The sequence below is a fragment of the Perognathus longimembris genome, chromosome 9, assembly GCF_023159225.1.
Source record: "Perognathus longimembris pacificus isolate PPM17 chromosome 9, ASM2315922v1, whole genome shotgun sequence".
Taxonomy (NCBI): domain Eukaryota; kingdom Metazoa; phylum Chordata; class Mammalia; order Rodentia; family Heteromyidae; genus Perognathus; species Perognathus longimembris.
Window position 1 is genome coordinate 72138852 of NC_063169.1, and position 15560 is coordinate 72154411.

General features: G+C 39.8%; 1 protein-coding gene across 15 annotated transcripts in view; it reads left to right on the forward strand.

Moving 5' to 3' along the window:
• Afdn (afadin, adherens junction formation factor) overlaps positions 1-15560 on the forward strand; it is a 117460-nt gene that overhangs the window by 9578 nt on the left and 92322 nt on the right. For all 15 annotated transcript variants that reach the window (XM_048354440.1, XM_048354438.1, XM_048354446.1 and 12 more), the window contains exon 2: positions 13180-13375. In XM_048354440.1, coding sequence (XP_048210397.1) covers positions 13180-13375 — 196 coding nt within the window. The remainder of the gene's footprint in view (positions 1-13179; positions 13376-15560) is intronic.

Below are 15560 nucleotides of genomic sequence, written 5' to 3' on the forward strand. Positions count from 1 at the left end.
ATTAGTACATATTAATTGTACAAGGGGGTTTTACTGGTTATTTTTGTGCAGGCACACATTATGCTTTGATTGAATTCACTCTTCCTCAATCATGTTTCTTAGTCACTGACATCTCTGCCAGGATTCCACTCATTAAAACCTACCTAAGTTATTTCAGTAACAGTTACAATAGTTCACATTTACTGAGTGCCTACTATATATCTTATGTTGTGTAAGTGCTCTGCATGTATTATCTTTTAGTTCTCATGGCAGCTCTGTGAGGTGAGTACCTATGCTCTTCCCAGTTGTGGATAAAAGAGCTTGCATGAGAGTCTGCAGCTAATCATTCGCACACACACAGTGATTTGAACCTAGGGAGTCTGATTCTAGAACCTTCTGCTAACCAGTGTATCTGCAAAATCACTAAATTTAAGATCACTGTATTGAAAGCAGTGTCTAAATCTTTTATAGGAAGATAATTTAAAAACAGTATTTTAGAACTTAATTTTCAGAAAGAGCTATAAGCACAGAACAATAAGACATCTCTTGTTTAGCTCATAGCTCATGCACTTACATATTGTACATGAATGTTTTGGTTTTCATTTTGACTCATTGTTCTTTTCTTTCTTTTTTGTGTGCTGGTCCTAGGGCTTGAATTTATGATCCAGGTGCTGTCCCGGAGCGTTTTGTTTTTTGTTCAAGGCTAGGGCTCTACCACTTGAGACACAGCTCCATTTCCAGTGTTTTGTTTTGTTTTGTTTTTTGGTTGTTGTTGTTTTGCTTTGTTTTGTTCTTTTATGCTTAGTTGAGGATGAGTCTCAGATCTCAGCCTCTTGAGTAGCTATGATTAGAAGTGTGAGCCACCAATATCTGCTCCATTGTATCTTTCTGAGGCTTCAGAGGAGGACATAATACACACCATAGGTAACTGAAGAATGTATACAGTAAGAGACTAATGGATTTATTATTGTTTATTTAGTGCTTTTAGTAGGGCTTGAACTCAGCCTTGTAATCTTGCTTAGCTTTTTGCTCAAGCCAGGTGCTCCATCACTTGAGACACAGTTCTACTTCTGGCTTTTTGCTGGTTAATTGGAAATAAGTCTTCGAGATTTTTCTTCCCATCTGCTTAAAAAACCACGATCCTCACATATCAGTCTCCCGAGTAGCTAGGATTACAAATGTCAGCCAGTGCCACCAGATTGACATTTATTCTTGATTTCAGCAGGACGTTTTTCTTGTCTATTCAGGATGGAAATTCAGATCTGTATGCTTAACTATCATTTGATGTTATTTGTGGAGGAGGGGCACTTTCCTGCAATATGTTAGGTTTAATTTTGTATGTTTAAGGTTGAATCTGCATTTTATATCTTAAAATTAAAACAATTCTTGTTCTGCTTTTATGTATAATAAGTTGTATCTAAAAATGGTAGTAGTACCTTTTTCAAAGGCGTCCTTAAGTGAGATTTCCTGAATAGTATAGCTGTATAAAAACAGAATCAGGGCTGGGAATACCTTGCATGCATGAGGCCCTGGGTTTGATTCCTCAGCACCATATACCCAGAAAAAGCCAGAAGTGGTAGTGTGACTCAAGTGGTAGAGTGCTAGCCTTGAGCAAAAAGAAACCAGGGACAGTGCTCAGGCCCTGAGTCCAAGCCCCAGGACTGGCAAAAACAAGAACATAAAACAACCAAAAACAGAATAATTGATATTGGGGTTTTGTGTCATGGAATTTAACACTTGGTAGCACTTGGTATTCCTATCTTTTGGGTATACCATGATATCCCAAGACCTTATTCCAGGTACTCTTTCTAGCATGTCTGTATGTGTTGGCCTGAGCTGTCTACCTTTGTGGGAGACTTCAAAGAGCAGGAGCTGAGACAGTTGTTCTAGTAAAAGAGTCCCCCAACTTTGCGGAAGGGGGGGACCCCTCCAGTGACTGGCTCCTTTCCTAATAGTTTGCTCTTTTCTCAAATTATGTCATTTGAACTGTCAGCTGTTTTCATAGGTTTCAAAACGTTTTGCCCCTAGGTAAGAGTCTCTATGTTCCCCTTGTAAATATTAGCTGTTAAAAATCTTCCTTGGGGCTGGGGATATAGCCTAGTGGCAAGAGTGCCTGCCTCGGATACACGAGGCCCTAGGTTCGATTCCCCAGCACCACATATACAGAAAACTGCCAGAAGTGGCGCTGTGGCTCAAGTGGCAGAGTGCTAGCCTTGAGCTGGAAGAAGCCAGGGACAGTGCTCAGGCCCTGAGTCCAAGGCCCAGGACTGGCCAAAAAAAAAAAAAAAAAAAAAAACAAAATCTTCCTTAACCTTTTGACCTTTCCAGAATTGCTATGCTGAATTAGGCAGCTTACCTCTTTGTTTTCATTTTGCCTGGTACCAACTGGCATTCCAGTCTGTTGAAATCATTTGGTACACAGTGAAACAGGAAGGTAGACAGGAGGTACTGGGTGGCACCAAATACCAACTTGTGGTATAGGTTGGCTCTTGATACCAAGGGCAGGATGTTGAATACTTGAAATAAAAGCAACTAAGTTTTTTTTGGTCCTTGTTTGTAAAATTCCAACTAGAAAGTAGAAAAACTAACTCAAAAATTACTTTGCTTTTAATTGCTCTTTTCACTTCTTTCCTAATCCCCACATGTCTGTCTTATGTCAGACCTGAAATGCCTTAACAGAGTACTTGAGAAACTGCCTAAATTTTTAGAATGTCTGGTTTGCTAGTGCAATACTGTAGTAGATTTGGAGATATTTTAAATGTAGGTAAGTACCTTGATTTTTTTTTTTTTTTTTTTTTTGCTTAGTCAAAATGCGTTGAGTGCTAGGAGTTCAATTTTGAGTATACTAAAAGGTATAGATGGCAGTGTTTTGATGATAGGAAGCTTCTTTAAGTTGCTTTGATTTCATGAAGTTTGACATCATAGATACTGTAAATCTCATATATGATAAGTATCACGTATTACTCTTATTCAAACCTAGAAACTTCTCACTAATATTTTGTGTGCATAAAAAAAGAATTTTAGCTAGGCATCAGTGGCTTCTGCCTGTAATGCTAGCTACTCTGAAGACTAAGATCTGAGGAAGCCAGCCAGTGCAGGAAAAACTCTAACACTCTTAACTCCAGTTGACCACCAGTTAGCCAGAAGTGGAGCTGTGGCTCAAGTGGTAGAGCACTAACCTCAAATATAAAAGTGGGAGGGACAGTGCCCAGGTCCTGAGCCCCAGGACCAACACACACACACACACACACACACACACACACACACACACACACACACACACACACACTCTACATCTTATCAAATAAATTAACTCATTTTTTCTGCTTTAATTTTCTTTTGGGCATTATAACACTGAGGCAGAATTCAGGAACATAGTTATTATCTTTTAACATGAAGACATGTTATACTTTCTTTTTGTATGCCCAGCTTGGAAAAAGTTTTGGTTTGTAAGTTGGAACACTCATTTGCATCAACTGCCTTATTTGTGGCAGATGGCTTCATATACTATCAATCACTTAGTAACTACAAAACCACAGCGATATAAAGCAGTTACCCCCCCGCTGTATGGGTCAGCAGCCTTGAGAGAGCTCTGCTGTCTTGTCAGGGCCGCATGGCTGTTTTGGGGCTTGAGCTGCCGGTTCCGCGGCTCCACCTCACTCTCATCTTCTCACTTTTTGCACCAGCGTTTGTTCTTTATTCATTGTAAGCCAGATAGCTTTGGCTTAGAAATTTAGTTCATTGCTTGTTTATGGAATCAGGTTCTTTGAGTTTTTTTTTCTAGAGTAGCTTGTATTTTTTTAATGAAAATCATTTTATTTTGCATTTAATGATACTTAGTTTACAATTGCATTTTAATTATCTATCAAACAGTTTTGATAGGAAAATTCCTATATGCATGTAGTTTATCCATCAGGACTTCAGAGTTTTCAAAATCGTACCTTCGCAATTCATTTTTTCTCCCTCAGTATACATTTAAAGAAACTTACCATAATTCAGAATCCTATCAAAATTAACCACAATTCTTTGTTATTATCAAATTGCTTGTTTCTAACTCAGATTTTCCTGTGTCTCTTAAATTTGAATTGTAGCCAGACATATTCTACACACTGCAATTATTTTACTTCTCTTTTAATCTTAGAGCATTTGTTTCATGCTGCAGAGTTTTTAAGGACAGTTGATTAGTTTTGGGGGTAGAACGTTCCTATTCTTAATTTTGTGTGTGTGTGTGTGTGTGTGTGTGTGTGTGTGTGTCTTTTTCAGAGTGGTGGTAGCTTGATAGGAGTGTCTGGCTTTATTTTATTTTTATTTTATTTTTATTTTTTTTGGCCAGTCCTGGGCCTTGGACTCAGGGCCTGAGCACTGTCCCTGGCTTCTTCCCGCTCAAGGCTAGCACTCTGCCACTTGAGCCACAGCGCCGCTTCTGGCCGTTTTCTGTATATGTGGTGCTGGGGAATCGAACCTAGGGCCTCGTGTATCCGAGGCAGGCACTCTTGCCACTAGGCTATATCCCCAGCCCGAGTGTCTGGCTTTAAAGGCTTGATGTATTCAGGACCAGTTACTTGACATGCTTTATAAGTACTGCTGTACATTTCATGTCATATCACTTCAGGTCAAGTTGTAACAGCCCCTCTATTGTGAGGTTCCTTACCAGTCTTATAAACTGATGTTTCCAGAATTGGCCGGCTGTACCTTTTGACTGGCCAGAGGGTTCTTTTGACATAAACCAGTTAGTCTTTGAGTTTGTTTTGTAGCATAATATGATGTCAAGCTCATCTTGTACTTTTTCTGACCTGGACCTGGATAAAAGTGTCTCTCCCGGAGGACCAGGATTTAGATGTTTATCTCTACAGGCTGTTTTTTTTTTTTTTTTTTTTTTTTGAGATACATCTCACTGTGTAGTTGAGGTTGGCTTTGAATTCCCTATGTAGCTGAAGCTGACCTTGAACTCCAAATCCTCATCCCTTAGTTGGTGCCACTACTCTGGAAGGTTATCTTTCTTATGTCAAAGTCTCTTCAGGGAAGAAACTAGAAAATTGTGTATGTATATAAGAATCCATGTATTTGTGTTGATATTTTAGGATTAGGATATATTTGCGCTGATATTTTAATTCAGAGTTTTTACTTAATTTCTTTTATGTTATTTTTTATTCACATTAAAATATTGCCACTGTATTAACACAGTGAATTAATTTTTTCTATTATATTATTACATAAAATAATACATCACTACTACAAATAAGATTTCTGAGTGAGGATTAATACTTCTTTGCAGATTTTTAATTTTTTTGTGCCAATTCTAGGGATTGAACTTGGGGCCTGGGCACTGTTCCTGAGCTTGTGTACCCAAGGCTAGCACTCTACCACGTGAACCAAAGGTTCAGTTTTGGCTTCTTTGGTGGTCAATTGAAGATAAGAGTCTCACAAATTTTCCTGCTCCTGCTGATCCTCAGATCTCAGCCTCCTGAGTTGGTAGGATTACAGACATGAGCCACCAGAGCCTGACTTGTTTAAAAATGTTTCTTAAATCATTTGGAAAAAAATCTTTCCTGTGTAGCAATGTTTCCAATTTAATAATATAGATTTATTTGTTTGTTATGTATACATATTTACTTCATTATTACAGAGGTGAGGAACAGAGGGGTTACATTTACATGAGTCAGGTAATGAGTACATTTCCTTTTGTATAGTGTCATATGTTTCCTCATTCTCTCCCAGTCCCTCCCTCTCGCCTCTACTCATAAGTTGTATAGTTCATTTTCATCAGTGTCCAGTGAGTTCCACTGCTGCACTTTTTCACCCTTTTTCCTTGAGTTCTTTTTTTTTTTTTGCCAGTCCTGGGCCTTGGACTCGGGGCCTGAGCACTGTCCCTGGCTTCTTTTTGCTCAAGGCTAGCACTCTGCCACTTGAGCCACAGCGCCACTTTTGGCCGTTTTCTGTATATGTGGTGCTGGGGAATTGAACCCAGGGCCTCATGTATACGAGGCAGGCACTCTTGCCACTAGGCCATATCCCCAGCCTTTCCTTGAGTTCTTCTTTGCCTTCCCCCCAGTTTGTTTTATATTTTCAGTGATTGTGTTTTGTTAAAATATAATTTTTGTTATTTAAAATTATTGCATGGTTCCAGAGCTAAGTCATATGATAAAGTATATGTAGAAGAGCTCTGCTCTGTAGCATATATTGTGGTTTACACACTCCTGGAAGTGTAAATTGCTTTTGTTTCTGCCCATGTCCCTGGTGCTTGTTGTGCTCCTTCTCTTCTCACTGAGCGTCTTTGGCAGTGGCCCACAGCTCTTCCTATTCCTCCTGTGACAGCATCTCATCCCATGACTCACATCTACCAGAATCCTTTACCTGGTCCCTCATTCTTGTTTATGTTAGGTCTTTTTGTGAATAACCCAGTGAACAACATTTTTCATTCACCATTCATATGTTTACTTGTCTATCTTTGGGATAGTTCCACAAAACAGGGTTGCTATGCCAAAATAGGCAGGTATGTGTGATTTTGCCAAAAGTTCTCCGTGGGGATGTATTTTTCTTGCCAACTCCACCTGGAATATGCAGCCAGACTTTTGGATTTTTGCCACCAGCTGTTGAGGGAAAGCCTCTTACCTTGAGTTGGTTTGCCATAAATAAAATGATTCCTCTTACTGTGTATGGAAGGGCATATCCCATCGGGAACTACTAGAAGTTTTAAATTTTTGTCCATATTTCTATTGGATTATTGATCTATTCAAATTTTAGGAACTCTTATATGTAACTACATATAATATTTTAGTTATTTTAGGAACTACTTATTACATATTTTTTTTCTGATGCATATTGGAAATGCTTTTTTCCTAGAGTTATTACTTAAACTTTTTTTGTTTTTGTTGTTTCAGGATTTTGAGTAATGGGTAGGAATTTTCTGCCCATATTTTCTTGCTTTTGTTTTGTCTTAACAATTTGGAAAGCTGAGCACTGGTGGCTCACTAGCTACTCAAGAGGTTGAGGTCTGAGGATTGGGGTTTGAACTCAGCCTGGGCAGAAAAGTCATGGAGATTCTTATCTCCAATAAACTACTCAGAAAAAGCTAGAAGTGTTGCTGTGGCTCAAAGGTTAGAGCACTAGCTTGAGGACAAAGAGGCTCAGGGACAATGCCCAGACTCAGAGTTCAAGCTCCAGGAACAGCAGAAAAACTAAACAAACAATTTGGAGTTTATCTTGAGGCACAGTATGATGTATGGGCCTAGTTTTGTCTTTGCTGTATCTAGTTGTGTCAGCATCACTTGTGAAATGTCTTTTTGACCTTCGTTTGAAGTACCTTGATCTGTCTGGGGAAGATTCCCCCCCCCCCCCCCTTTAAACCTAAGAGGTTTGTAAGATAAGGATTTCATAATTTTTTAAAAAAAATCTTTGGCTTTTCCTTATTTTTTATTGCTCTTCCTTGGATTGTCCAGAATTTCTTGTCTCTTTCCTCATAGGATAAAAATAAAAAAATGTCTTTCAATTCCAGAAGAAGAACAATTCTGCACAGTTTCTTATTTTGATAGTTCTTAAATTTACAAATTAAATCTAGCCACTTTTGTAAGTATCAAAAGAAAAGTTTTGGGGCTGGGAATATGGCCTAGTGGCAAGAGTGCTTGCCTTGTATACATGAGGCCCTGGGTTCGATTCCTCAGCACCACATACACAGAAAATGGCCAGAAGTGGCGCTGTGGCTCAAGTGGCAGAGTGCTAGCCTTGAGCAAAAAAGAAGCCAGGGACAGTGCTCAGGCCCTGAGTTCACGGCCTAGGACTGGCCAAAAAAAAAAAAAAAAAAAAGAAAGAAAGAAAGAAAAGTTTTGTTCTGAAAGCAGCTGTCCCAGCGATGTGGTATATTTTGACTTCCTATATGTTTCCATTCACTGATAAGTCTAATTTTATGTTGATATTAAATTAGGTAACATTTTTAAGAAAGATAGTTAACTTAGTTTACTTAAGCATTTGAAGTAACATAAACTAGATCTTACGAAAATAAACATAGGACCGGTTTCTAGGACCGGTTTCTCGTCTTGATCTCTAGGAGATCATATTATAATCAAGTTAATTTCACAAACTACTTGTTGAAGTCAAAAGAGCTTCTTCTAAGAATACGAAATAGTGAATATTGTGAAGTTTTTTTCTTAAAATAATGTATAATAATATATCAGAAGATAGAATCTAATAGTTCTTTAGCTCAGTCTGTGTGCTCCTACTGCCTCATAAGCCTTCCGAGTGTTAGGATTACAAGTATGTGTACCATGCTGGACCATGCTTTTGTTTTTTTCCAATTCATCTTCATTCCCCCAATATTTATTGACTCATTAGTGGACAGGTGTAGAGATGGCAAGTAGATTTAATGAGTCTTTGTTTCCAGTGAGTCCATAGTCTTAATTGTGAAGAGGCAGGCACAGGAGGCTCTAAGGAAAATCTGTTCATTTTGCAGGGGCCAATTCAGACCAGGTAGAAGTATCTCCTCTCTTTGAATTAATGCATGGTAGGAAGCGACGTTTGGGGAGTGGTTACTCCTTTTTTAGTAAGTATCTTTACTGGTTATTATGAAGAGCACCTAGATGTACACTTGTCTACAGATGTGGGTTAATTAGAATATTTCCAGTGAAGAAATCAGGTATGTAGATTCAATCATGAACAATTTGAAGAGTTTGCTCCTGTTCTCTTTTTCTTTTCCTGTAGCTGGTATTGGTAGACCCTATGCAAGGCTGTTTGCCCCTTAGAATTCTACATATTTTATGGGCAGAGAGAGTGCCATTGTTAGACTCAAAGCTCATTTTATTTTTATATTCTAATAAGGGAGATTTAATTTCATGTGATTGTTAATTAGCTCAGTCAAAAATGCAGCTGTTGGGCTGGGAATGTGGCTTAGTGATAGAGTGATTGTCTAGCATGCATGAAGCCCTGGGTTTGATTCCTCAGTACCACATAAACAGAAAAAGCCAGAAGTGGCGCTGTGGATCAAGTGGTAGAGCACTAGCCTTAGCAAAAGAAGCTCAGGGACAGTGCCCAGGCCCTGAGTTCAAGCCCCAGGACTGGCAAAGAAACAAAACAAAAACAACTGGGTACTAATGGCTTGCACCTACAATCCTGCTACTCAGGAGGCTGAGATCTGAGGATTGCAGCTTGAAGCCAGCCAGAGCAGGAAAATCTATGAGACTCTTGTCTCCACTAAACCTACCAAAAAAGCTGGAAGTAGATGTGGGACTGTGGCTCTAGTGGTAGGGTGATAGCCTTGAACAAAATAAGCTCAGGGACAGTTCTCCAGGCCCTGAATTGGAGCCTCAGATCAGCACCAAAAAATAAAAAATTAAAAGCAACTGTTGTGTTGACGCTTGTGTTTCTATTGTGTAGCCAACACACACGGGCAGACGTGGGGGACTGGTGGGTGAGGTGTGGAGAGAGTGGGCTATGCTTCTGGCTACATTTAGCATGCATCCCATTACTTGACTGCTAATTCTGTCTTGGTAAGTGATAGTAGCAGTCGCTGATCTCTAAATCTCTGATTTTTTTCTCCTATTCATCCATTCATGTCTTCTCAAACTAGTTTTGTACCTACTGTAAAGTTAAATTAAAGAAACTATAATTACTGCCATCTTCACTTTAGATGACACAGTGAGCAGAACCACGTTGTCTTGAGTCCAAGGCTGGCAGCTCAAGCTGGCTGGATCTTAGCTCTACTTGGGAAAGTAGTGTGACTGTGGTCAGTGTATCTTGGCTCCCTGAGTCCTCTTTTTCTCTACTTGATGAGAGTAGTACTCATTTCTCAGTTTGGGGAAATTAAATGTAGAACTCTTTGTACCTAGCATGTAGTAAGCCCTCATTGTGTGTTAACTGCAATATTGTGTGGTTTTTAGGATCTGGAACTTTAATTTTTTCAGTCTTAAGCTTGATAAGGTGCAGTGGACTTAGATTGATTAGCTAAATAACTGACAGTTATTAAGGGAATATTCTTAGGTATACTAAGTTATTGTCATGTGATATGAAGCTAAATGTTTTATAAACACTTATGTAGTGTTAGTTGAAATCAAAGCAAAGGAAGTTTTTACGAGGCGAGCACTTTACCACTAGGCCATATTCCCAGCCCACGCAAAGGTAGTTTTTATTTTATTTTTATTCATTTATTTATTTTGTCAGTCATGGGACTTGAACTCTGGGCCTGGGCTCTGTCCCTGAGCTCTTCAGCCCAACGCTGGCGCTTCCCACTTGAGCCACTGTGCCACATCTGGTTTTCTGGTAGTTCATTGGAGATAAGAGTCTCATGGACTTTCCTGCTCTGGTTGGCTTTGAACTGTGATTCTCAGACTTCAACCTCCTGAGTAGCTAGGATCACAGTTGTGAGCCACTGATACCTGGCTTAAAGCTAAATTTTTGTAGGTTGCTTTTTAGGCTTCTTAGGACCTGGAGAGTTTTTGTTATGTTAAAAACAGCATCAGGGGTCCCAGAACACAGGAGTGCTGTGGTACAGTAATGATACCTTCACATCCAACTTCCTCTTGGGTTTACTGCCTTTTTCGGTCATCTTAGCATTTTGTTAAGGCTAGAAGATGAACCGTCTAGTAAGGGAGTAACATTTATATTTGCAGCTTCCTTAAAAATTTTTTTTTTGCTATAACTGGTGCTTTCATGTTCCTTTTATCTTTAGATAAATATACTACAGATACTCCATACCTTGTTAGCTGAGTGATTGTCATAGAGGTTAAGGTATTCATTTGTAGTATTTGCTGTTAGGTTGAGGAAGCCTTTGAGGAATCAAGGGCATTCCAGTTAATGTTGAGACTGGGGTGACACAAAGATGGCTTACACATCTTAAAATTTCTCGATGAAAGTACTGCACTCATAATTATAAAAACTTAAATTTCTATAAAATTTGCAGTAATTTTTGCTATACAAAGTCCTTCCTGAGGAGCATGTGCTGGAGGTAGTGGAATTTGAAGTGCAAGATACTTGAATGAATCCCAAAGTAGAGACCCTGTGCTAATACTGGGGCTTGAGCTCAAGGCCTTGCGCTTCGCCCCCCCCCCCCCGCCAATACTTGTTTATTTATTGTCAAAGTGACATACAGAGGGGTTACAGTTTCATACGTAAGGCAGTGGGTACATTTCTTATACAATTTGTTACCCCCTCCCTCATTCTCCCCTCCCCCCTCCCCCTTCCCCTCACCCCCCCATGAGTTGTTCAGTTGGTTTACACCAAATGGTTTTGTAAGTATTGCTTTTGGAGTCATTTGTCTTTTTATCCTTTGTCTCTCGATTTTGCTATTCCCTTTCTCTTCCCTACTTCTAATACACATATATACAGTATCCAGGGTACTCAGATGAGATGCATTGATAGTGTGGGGAAAACCACAGGAAGGGGATATGAGAGGATCAGCAACAACAACAGAAAAGCTACAGTTTCACATGGCATGTTGAAAATAATTACAACATGGATATAACACTCATTTCCATAACATGGAGTTCATTTCACTTAGCATCATCTTATGTGTTCATAAGGGCATAGCTATTGGGCTCTTGTGATCTTCTGCTGTGACTCGCCTAAACCTGTACTAATTATTCCCTATGAGGGAAACCATAGAGTCCATGTTTCTTTGGGTCTGGCTCACTTCACTTAGTATAATTTTTTCCATTTCCTTAGGAATGGGGCTGTGTTGTTCTTTCTGATAGAGGCATAAAATTCCATTGTGTATATGTACCACATTTTCCTGATCCACTCGTCTACTGAGGGGCATCTGGGTTAGTTCCCTATTTTAGCAATGACAAGTTGTACTGCGATGAACATTGTTGTGCTGGTGGCTTTAGTGTGTTCTTGCTTGTAATCTTTTGGGTAGATGCCCAAGAGTGGGGCTGCTGGTTCGTAGGGGAGCTCTATGTTTAGCCTTCTAAGGAATCTCTATACTGCTTTCCAGAGTGGCTGAATACGTTTACATTCCCACCAACAATGTAGTAGGGTTCCCTTTTGGCCACATCCCCTCCAGCATTTGTTACTGTTAGCTTTCCTGATAATGGACATTCTCATTGGAGTGAGATGGAATCTCAATGTTGTTTTGATTTGCATTTCTTTTATGGCCAGTGATGTAGAGTACTTCTTCATGTGTCTCTTGGCCATTCTCATTTCCTCTCAAACTGCAGAGCTTCTGCAGGGCAAAGGATATAGCTTGCAAGATCAGAAAGCCCACAGATTGGGAGAAGATCTTTACCGGCTATACAACGGACAAAGGCCTCATATCTAAAATATATGCAGAACTAAAAAAATTAAATTCCTCCATAACAAATCCTCAAAGAACCAACAGTTCCCTGAGCAAGTAGGCTAAACGCCTTGCACTCTTAATGGGCCTTTTTCTGCTCCAGGCTGGTAGCTGTAGCACTTGAGCCATACCTCCCAATCTGGCAAAGGGAGAGGAACTCCTTCTCGTGGGAAGGAGAGCTGGGAAATACTGCCTAAGTGAATGTGTAGCTCAGTGTCAGGCTAGCTGTACGTGTTAATGTTAAATGGTGCTTATTTTGAGGTTCTAGTTCAGAAGCTTCTTTCACATACACAGTTACAAAGGCCTCAGGGTTACCACACTAACATGGTGATGTTTATAAGATCTTTCAGCTTTGTTTAGCTGCTCCTGTCTTGTAATGGTGGCCCCATTGGTCCCAGAATCTGTGGTTTGGTCCTCCTACCCATCAAACCAGAAATGTGCCTTACTGCCTCGTTTTCTGCTTTAGCTTTGTGTGGTTTATCTGTGTTTGTTTATTTCACTCTAATGTACTCAACTTCATGATTCCTCTTCACCCCCTCTAGTGCTGGAGATCCTAACTTTGGCATGTAAAACTCTACCTCTGCATGATATCTCCAGACCTATGGGGTAGAGTTAGCTGATAGTATCTACTTAACTCCACAGTTATAAAGTTGGAATTAAATAATGAATGCTATGGTGTGCCTGGCTCTTGATGTTCTTGATCTCACTGTTCTACACCCATTCTTTATAAAACAACATGAGAGATGAGGCCAAGAGTAAGTGTAACCAACTTACCCCATGGCCTGTTACTAAACTTGGACACTAAAATCCCATCTCTGAATTTCAGTCTCAGATATTTATGATAAATATTTTTTAAATGATTGCCATTTTTTGTTATGAAAATGGAATCTTTTCAAAGTATGTTTCTTCCTAAAATGTATCATTTTGTTCTTTTTTTTTAGGATTTGGAGTTCCATGGAGTGATGAGATTTTATTTTCAAGATAAAGCTGCTGGAAACTTTGCAACAAAATGTATTCGTGTCTCTAGCACTGCAACCACTCAAGATGTGATTGAAACCCTGGCAGAAAAATTCCGCCCTGATATGCGCATGCTGTCCTCTCCCAAGTACTCCCTCTATGAAGTCCATGTCAGTGGAGGTGAGTGTGTTCTGGTGGGATTTTCCGGGCCTGTGTCTGGACCCAGGTGGGGCATAGCCTTCCACAGACATGTTAATCAGGGCCCAGGGGCATGCTCACCACTGCCAGAGGCAGTGGTTGACAGGTTGGGAAATTTCATGTCTGGGAAGTTCTTGCACATGCTTTTATTGGAGATTAGGATGAGTCTTAATTTTATGTATGATTATTTCTCCAAAATAGTATTACATTTCACAATTAAAATGAACACATCTAGGTGTTATACACATAGGAGATAGGTCACCTACTGGCTTTCTGGTGTATGGATAATGTTACCATTGGGATTTGTTGTTTCTTGTGGTTTTTCTTTTTTTTTTAATTGATTTATTAATTGAACACAATTTTTTTGACAAGGTGTTGTGCAAAAAGGGTACAGTTATGTAGTAGGGCAGTGTGTACATTTCTTGTGATATCTTACACCCTGTTTTTCTATCCCTTCTCTAGGTCAGTTAGACATATATACAATATACAATGTATCAAGAACATATACAGTAGCCACGTGGCCACGCCCAAGAAAGTTCACCTAGGGCTTTAAATGTAATGTCAATATTAGACAATATGTCGACAGTAGTCTTATATGAACGTACATACATAGCTTTTGAGCTATTGTATTCCCCTGAGAGGTCGATTTTTGACCTTTATATGTTGAGTAATTGTTTGGTTTTAGTTACATACTGTTGGGTCGCTGCCCCAGTCCTGTGGGGAATACTATTTGAGAAGCAGTTTTTGGTTTCACAGACTTGGTCTCTAATGTTACCATTGGGATTTGTTGTTTCTTGTGGTTTTTCTTTTTTTTTTTTTTTTTTTAACTTTTGGCAGTACTGGGGTTTGAACTCAGGGCCTCCTGCTTTCTCAGCTTGCTTGTTCAGATGACATTCTTAACATTTGAGCCATGCTTCCAGCCTGGCTTTTTGTTAGTTTTTTCAGAGGTAGAGACTCAGGGACTTTTCCTCCTGGACTAGCTTTGAACTGTGATCCTCCAGGTCTCAGAATCAAGTAATGGGATTATAGGCATGAGCTATAGACTCACTTGAGCCCCAGCTTATTCTGAATTAAAAAGCAAAATAGAATAAAACTATATAAAGGAAGAAGTAGTCTCTGTCCACTGAACCTATGCCCTTGTACACCTTCTACACAACAACATGGTGTGTCCACCGAGACCTGGGCCTCAGGTGTCAGGGGTCCAAGCCTGCAGCTTAACTTCTCCAGGGCAGCTTCACTGAGCCCTGGTATCTCAGTAATACCTTCCTCTCCCCCACAATGTTGGGGATGGAACCCAGGACCTCATGCATGCTAGAGGCAAGTATTCTACTTCTGAGCCACACTCCAGCCTTGGTGTCTCAGTACTTTTTAGTGAGACCACTAAACCAAAGAAACACAGAATCGTTCAGATTATTTATTAAGTAGTTCAATCCAGACTACTGGTAGGTATTAAACAGCTAATAGTATGGTGGATGTTTGAAAAAATAGTACCTATAAAATGAAAAGAAAACTTAAGTTTTTCATTTCATTTTTGATCACAGCTGCTACTGACAGGGTTATGCCGCCTAGGCCTGCTGAGCTTTTGGACTCAGAGCCCTCAGTGATCATCTTCATTGGTTTTCAGACAGTGTTCACTCATGACTGTGTCAGGCCAAATGGAGAGCCGGCTGCACAGTGGGTCAGGAGCTCCTGGGAGCCACAGTTCCCCTGAACACTTCATTTCTCTGCATGTTACCGTGCTTCCCGGCATGTCTACCTGCCAGCTTCCACCCTCACACCACCTATAGGGAAACTACGCTTCTGTTTTTTTAGAAATAGGATTCTTTCTGGGGATTCAATTAGCCATGGAAGGTGAAAGTGTGTGACATCACCAAGCAGAAGATGTCTTGGAGATAGGAGGTTGCAGACAGTCAGAGCACCTCGAGTTCACAGGTCATTCTCTGCGGTGCTCCAGGAATTGCCCCCTTTGTTTCCTTTAACTGTTACCAGCCAGTTTTATGTTAGTTCGCTGAAAGTTACTGCATGATGCCATGAAGGATTTTGATCTAGTATAAATCTTGTGAGAAGACACTCTTATTTTTATTTATTTGTGCTTTAGTTATTTATGTTATTTTTTACTTAGTTACTTTCATACAAACATATTTAATACATTTTTGCCCAGGCTGGC